Consider the following 6,282-nt stretch of genomic DNA (forward strand, 5'->3'; position numbering starts at 1 on the left):
GAATTTGGAGAATTTGTTTATTGGATTTCTATACATGGACTGAAATGTTATCGTATCTGGGCTTAAAAGAGAAAATGGGCTTAGAAAAACCTTTATTGGCATTTAATTTTTTATTTTTTTTTCCTTTTCGAAAGAAAGTATCAGCAGAATCCCATTAATTAATTAATTTAATTAACAACAGAAGCGAACAACAATCACCATCCCGACCTCACTCACCGCCGGCAAAAATCTCCGTCGTTCCCTCGCTGCCAGCAACCATCTCCGTCACTCCCCTCACCGCTGTCAAATACCTGCAAATAAATTTCAGAAACACCCGTTCTAGATATTGAGAATTGTCCAAGTATAACCAAATGATCGAAATAATTACCCAAATCTTCAATTGATCGATGGATCACAGAGAACAATAATTAATAAATAATTATTAAATAATAATAATGGCTCAGATTCCTAATTTACAAAATGGACCTATCAATTTCACTCCTATTAGGTACTTGCTTACATTATCCATCTTCTTCAGTGTTAACTTTTTATTCATTTTTTTTATTTTCTTTTTTAAGTTTTAATTGTTTTAATTTTACAGAGATCAGTCTCAGAAGGAGCTCATTACAATCCTCAAAAATGTAACATTTATTTTTATTTTTTTTACATCTTTTCTATTATTAATTAATTAATTGCTAATTTATAATGCAATTATATATTATACGTGTATATGTATAGATTCGTGGCAAAAAGTGTTTGGTAATCGATCCGAAGCTAGGCGGTTCTCTTTCGTTGATTGTTCAGACTTCACTTCTTAAGGTGAACTCAAACGTTAATTTCTTTATATATATATATATATATATTATTTGTATATGCAACTTTTATTTAAATTATTTGAATTGAGTAGAAATTGGCAATGTAAGTGTGTAGTAGAATATCCGATTCGAATCGTGAAAGGCGTAGGTTTGACAAGTTCTGTAGTACGGTTGTAAGCGAACCAAACAACATGAATTTATGTTAGTTTGTGTAAGTTTAACCGAACAAATTCAACCTTACAATACATCTTTTTGCCATATATAACAATTGTATGCTTAACGTAGCTAGTTATAGAGTGTGCATTTTTGTTACTTGTGCCTTTTCTGTATGGCTAAAAGCTGTTGTGTACATATTGTTCTTTATAAAAAATTATTATTATAACCGAGTCAAATGTATGAACGTATATGAACCTTGGAAGACATATTATTGGACTCATCAATGAACGAGAAACGTCTTTGTTCCTGATCGTTCATTAAACTAAACCAACAAGCTTTTTTTGTTAGTGGTTGTATACGAATATAAATTAAGTCCCCACTGAACAGTTTATAAACTGTTCATTGAACATTTGGTGTGTTTATAAGCCTAGTTTTTAGCCCAGTTCGTTTGAAGATGGGGCATTTGGAAGTATACGAGGTCCAGCCAGTCGATGTTTGAGTCAAGGAGAACTTGATTAATGAAAATTTTTATTTGTGAGGTTATATTGGTTTGTTGGATGACCATCTTGGTGTGTTGCTGGGTGAGATTGGTTTATATCAATCTCATGGGGATGGGCTGTTTGCCTGTGGGCCGGTTGGGGAACTTGAGTTTACACATAGTAGTGTGGGATTTCGAGTTAAGTATTCCCAAAATGTGTAAGAACATGATGTTCAAGGCAATTGAGATCTTTTCAAAATATTGTTCTTTTAAGTCTAAGACGTGCCCCGATTTAGGGTATCTATGTGCTAATTGGCAATGCTACATGTTATGCACAAACAGGAACATGGGGCTGAACTACACCATCTTAATGCAGATCCAATCGAGACTACGTGCACTAAAGTTGTCTACCTTGTACAAACTCAGCTTCATTTAATGAGATTTATTTCTACACATATTCACAATGACACCTCAAAGGGGCTCCAGAGAGAGTATTTTCTATATTTTGTACCTCGTCGTGCTGTTGCGTGTGAAAAAGTAAGCTATTCTTGTACCTGACATAGTTGTCTTACTCTAACCTATGGTTGGATTCTTGGATGATGATGATATACTATAATTTGCAGCTTCTCGAGGAGGAAAAAGTTCATAATCTACTAACAATTGGGGAGTTTCCGCTGTATGCCTTACCACTGGATGAGGATATATTATCGTTTGAACTTGATTTATCTTATAAAGTATGCGTTGATACATTATTAAAAAGTTAGGCGATTGTAATTTCTTATAAGTAAGAGTATTCACTTGTCATCTTAACAGGAATGCCTTACTGATGGTGATACAACCTCTCTTTGGCATATTGCCAAAGCCATCCACAAACTTGAGGTCTTCTTTGATTTATTTATCAATTTTTTTATATTTATAATGATGTTATATGGCATTTGAGCTGATGTATTTTGCAGTTTTTGTATGGTTTGATACCAAATGTTAGGGCAAAAGGAAAAGCATCTGTACGTGTTGCTAACATGCTAAACCGTATGCAAGATGAAGAACCAGTCAACTCTACTGATGTAAATCCGCATTATATGTTGATTTATATCTTTAGTACTAATCATACATTAAATATTTATTTATAAAAGTCAGAATATTTATACTATTTTCTCTTTAACTGTAGACGGATGTCCCTGAGATAAATACTCTGATCATCCTGGACAGAGAGGTACCGAATCCAGTAAAAATATGCATTGATGATATCTTATTTAAATGTACTTATTTAAGTGTAGGAGCACTGGGTGTGTCTTCTTTTTAAGAGGCCATTTACAATGTGTGTTTAAACTCACATTATTATTATTGTGGCATGGCAGTGTGATATGGTTACTCCAATGTTATCTCAGTTGACATATGAAGGGCTTCTGGATGAGGTAATTTCTATAATTGTAATTTGTAACTGAAGTACCATGTATATCTATGGGACCAAAGTTGACATTATTACAAAATGGTCTTTTACATGTTCTAAACCGTGATAATACGCTGCTCCAAATTGTATTGTATCAATCTATTTATGATAGCTATTCCCTGTTCCACTGAATACCTTAAATATGGTTTTTTGGTTCATGTTGGACATATAATAAAGGGGCATTCCCTTCTGCATTTACTAGAACAGTTGAAAGGTGCAGGTTATTTCCATTCTTCTGAAGCTAGTTCTAATTGTGCAGTTTTTACACATCAATAATGGTGCTGTGGAGATAGATGCATCAATCATGGGTGCTAGCGGACAAGATGGAAAAAAGATGAAGGTTCCTCTTAATTCGACGTATGTGCCAATCCATATATAGGTCACTTGCTGTACATAGTCGAATGGTGACTATTTTTTCTTCTGATACTTTGAAAATGATGCCATCTTGTTTTATTTCAGTGACAAGCTGTTTAAGGAGACTAGGGATCTTAACTTTGAAGTTGTTGTCCAGGTTGATCTAGAAATAACCATGTCTACAAACTTTCATTAACTATTTATTAAGATTTAAAATTCTCCTGTATCTTCAATACGAATATGTCCTAGACGTCATCTCTTATCTGCAATATGTTTGCAGGTTCTACGTCAAAAAGCTACATCCATGAAACAGGATTACACAGAGATGTCAACTACTGTAAGCGAATTAATCTTTTCGAAATTAACAGGACACTGTGTTATTTACCTTGATAGTTAAACGGTATATGATTACAGAACCAGACGGTCTCTGAATTGAAGGACTTTGTCAAAAAGCTCAACTCTTTGCCAGAAATGACTGTATGCGCCTTTTCTGACCCTTCTTCCTGCCCATTTCGGATTGTAAGAAAGTTCTGATTTGAAATGCTATTTGTTGTTTTTTCTAGAGGCACATAAATCTTGCTCAGCACTTATCCACGCTTACTTCAAAGCCTTCATTTCTTGGGCGACTTGACATGGAACACACTATTGTGGAGGCTGAGAGCTATGATATGTAAGCTTAAATAATATCTTATGTTATATGTAGCAACATATTATTTGTGATCTTTCTCGGGGTGTTTAGATGCTTTGAGTACATTGAAGAGATGATCCATAAGCAGGAGCCTCTTGTTGGTGTCCTACGGCTACTCATCTCACTTTCAGTTACCAATGCTGGGTTACCAAAACGGAACTTCGATTATCTAAGGTAAGAATACCACTTATTGTATGTATTATCTTTTGCTTTTCTTATGTGAATAACTTGCTTTATACCTGTTGCTATCCTACTTTAGGAGAGAGATTCTTCACAGCTATGGATTTGAACACATAGCTACTCTTAATAATTTGGAAAAAGCTGGGTTGGTTAGGAAGCAGGTTCTCGATACTGCTCTTGCTCTTACATCTGCTTTTTTAAATTTGGACAAACTATGAGAAGTTCAGCTCACACTCATGTGCTGTGTAGGAGGGTAAAAACAACTGGCCGACTATCAAACGTAATCTTCAACTGGTAGCTGAGGATAACGATACAGCCAAGTAATGTATTTATATAGTCACCACAAATTTTTGACTTCAAATTTCCTTAAGTCATCATATATAAACTGTGGTAAATTTGCAAGGAATATTAGTTTCTATATTTTTTTAATGATTTAGATATTTAGATCTCCATGTTATAGTTTATCTTCAATTGATTTCTAATATCTCCTTTTTTTTCCCTTAGCAGTCCCAAAGATGTTTCATATGTTTTCTCTGGATATGCTCCTTTGAGTATTCGCCTTATTCAGCATGCGATTCGATTAGGATGGTAAGCTAATTTATATTTCTGCAAAGTCCATGAAAATTGATCTTGGTTTTTTATTTCTCTCTCTTTACGAATGGGCCGATTTGGGTTTTGTTTCATCTTAAAAGGGTCAAAACCAAACAAAATGCTGAAAATGGCAAATGGTTAAAAATGCCATGAACTTATGATGGGCTGATTTCTCATCATGAGATGACATACAACAATTTGCTGCAGCCAATATTTTTATTTCTCGTTTTTTTACCTTTAAATGTGCAATTTATCAACATGTAACTCATGGTCCATCAGGCGCCCCCTTGAAGAAATATTGAAACTGTTGCCTGGTACACATACAGAGTCAAAAAGGGTTAGTATTTAACATTTATTTTGGATTTTGTCTTTTTCTCTTTTGTTGGTACTCTGTGTGGACATATATGCACTTTCTATGTGTTTCATCTCATTGTTGATTTAAGATAATTATTTAGCCCATTTGACTACTTGGTGCAGAGTGCATTTGCAAACAGTCCATCATATGATATACTACCAGGGGGTACACAGATGGAAAGGTACGCTATAGGTAAAACGTTATCGGATCTAATATAACACATCACATGATGTTTACTGGTTTTAATAATATTATAATTCAGAACCGAAGACGGGAGACGCTCTATTGTTCTAGTTGTCTTTGTCGGAGGAGTAACATATGCTGAGATATCTGCACTCCGTTATCTCAGTTCTCAGGTACTGTATACAAGTGATGACTTCTATATTTGTAAAGTTGCTGAGGTGTCTGGTAGTTGACGAATTGATGCAACTAGGAGTCTCTAAATGGGTTTGTATTGCTGATTGGCGGTCAAAATGGGCGAAGCTTTGGTATTGGTCAAAACTGGTTTTGGTCAGGTTGACTGAAATGTTTTTATAAAAGTTTTATAAAATCAGTTTACTCCCAATCTTACTCCGTATGTTCAGCTAATGTTGGTTGTCTTTTCCCTTGGTTATAATATCTTAAAAGTAATGTACCAAGTTTGATAGAGTTGGGAGGTTTAATGCATGTAAATAAACCACTTTGGGTTATTTTAACCCGTTTGACCCACTTTCTATATATCTAAATTTGTATATCGTCAGTTCGACCTAGTAGAATCAAAGCATAACTTATATTAATCAATTTATTTGTAAATGGGTCGAAAGTGCGATTCCTAGCCACAAGCAACTGATTGGGACTATACCCCCAAAGAATAAAGAAGTATAGCTTTTTAGTGGCACTTTGTTTTTTAATCTTCTTTTGATTAAAAGCCATACTTTCTTGTTATTTGTAGGAAGGGATGGCTTATGACATTATCATAGGGACAACAAAGATTGTTAATGGTAATACCTTGACTGAAACCTTCATGGGGAACTTGGGTTGACGTGGCTTTTGTTTTGTTTTTCTTCCTATTTTCTGGGTTCAACTTGTCATTAATCATTGGTGGTTGTAACTTATTAATCTCTTGTCCCAGTGGCTTATTTGGTTTCTGCATTCTTTATATTTATATGCTTTCAAAGGGGCCGTTTTTTCACGTTGAATACTATGAGTTTGTTATTTGCTATGCCTCTCTGTTGATGAGTTTACAGTTACCATCAA

General features: G+C 34.6%; 1 protein-coding gene across 2 annotated transcripts; it reads left to right on the forward strand.

Moving 5' to 3' along the window:
• The first annotated feature begins 151 nt into the window (after positions 1 to 151).
• On the forward strand, positions 152 to 6,282 carry LOC122586965 (vacuolar protein-sorting-associated protein 33 homolog). 2 transcript variants are annotated; one of them, XM_043759013.1, is made up of 22 exons: positions 152 to 487; positions 581 to 620; positions 718 to 798; positions 1,771 to 1,965; positions 2,052 to 2,162; positions 2,242 to 2,307; positions 2,385 to 2,492; positions 2,597 to 2,641; positions 2,787 to 2,843; positions 3,138 to 3,235; positions 3,338 to 3,389; positions 3,513 to 3,569; positions 3,647 to 3,709; positions 3,796 to 3,902; positions 3,972 to 4,094; positions 4,180 to 4,261; positions 4,350 to 4,420; positions 4,605 to 4,688; positions 4,971 to 5,028; positions 5,169 to 5,227; positions 5,309 to 5,402; positions 5,978 to 6,282. In XM_043759013.1, exons 1-22 carry the CDS (start codon positions 435 to 437, stop codon positions 6,065 to 6,067), a joined length of 1,794 nt encoding a protein of 597 aa, XP_043614948.1. In that variant the 5' UTR covers positions 152 to 434; the 3' UTR covers positions 6,068 to 6,282. The 2 variants fall into 2 exon arrangements, with proteins under 2 accessions (XP_043614948.1, XP_043614949.1); XM_043759014.1 differs by having other exon boundaries at positions 154 to 487; positions 4,608 to 4,688.

This window comes from Erigeron canadensis, chromosome 2 (genome assembly GCF_010389155.1).
Source record: "Erigeron canadensis isolate Cc75 chromosome 2, C_canadensis_v1, whole genome shotgun sequence".
In the NCBI taxonomy this organism is placed as follows: Eukaryota; Viridiplantae; Streptophyta; class Magnoliopsida; order Asterales; family Asteraceae; genus Erigeron; species Erigeron canadensis.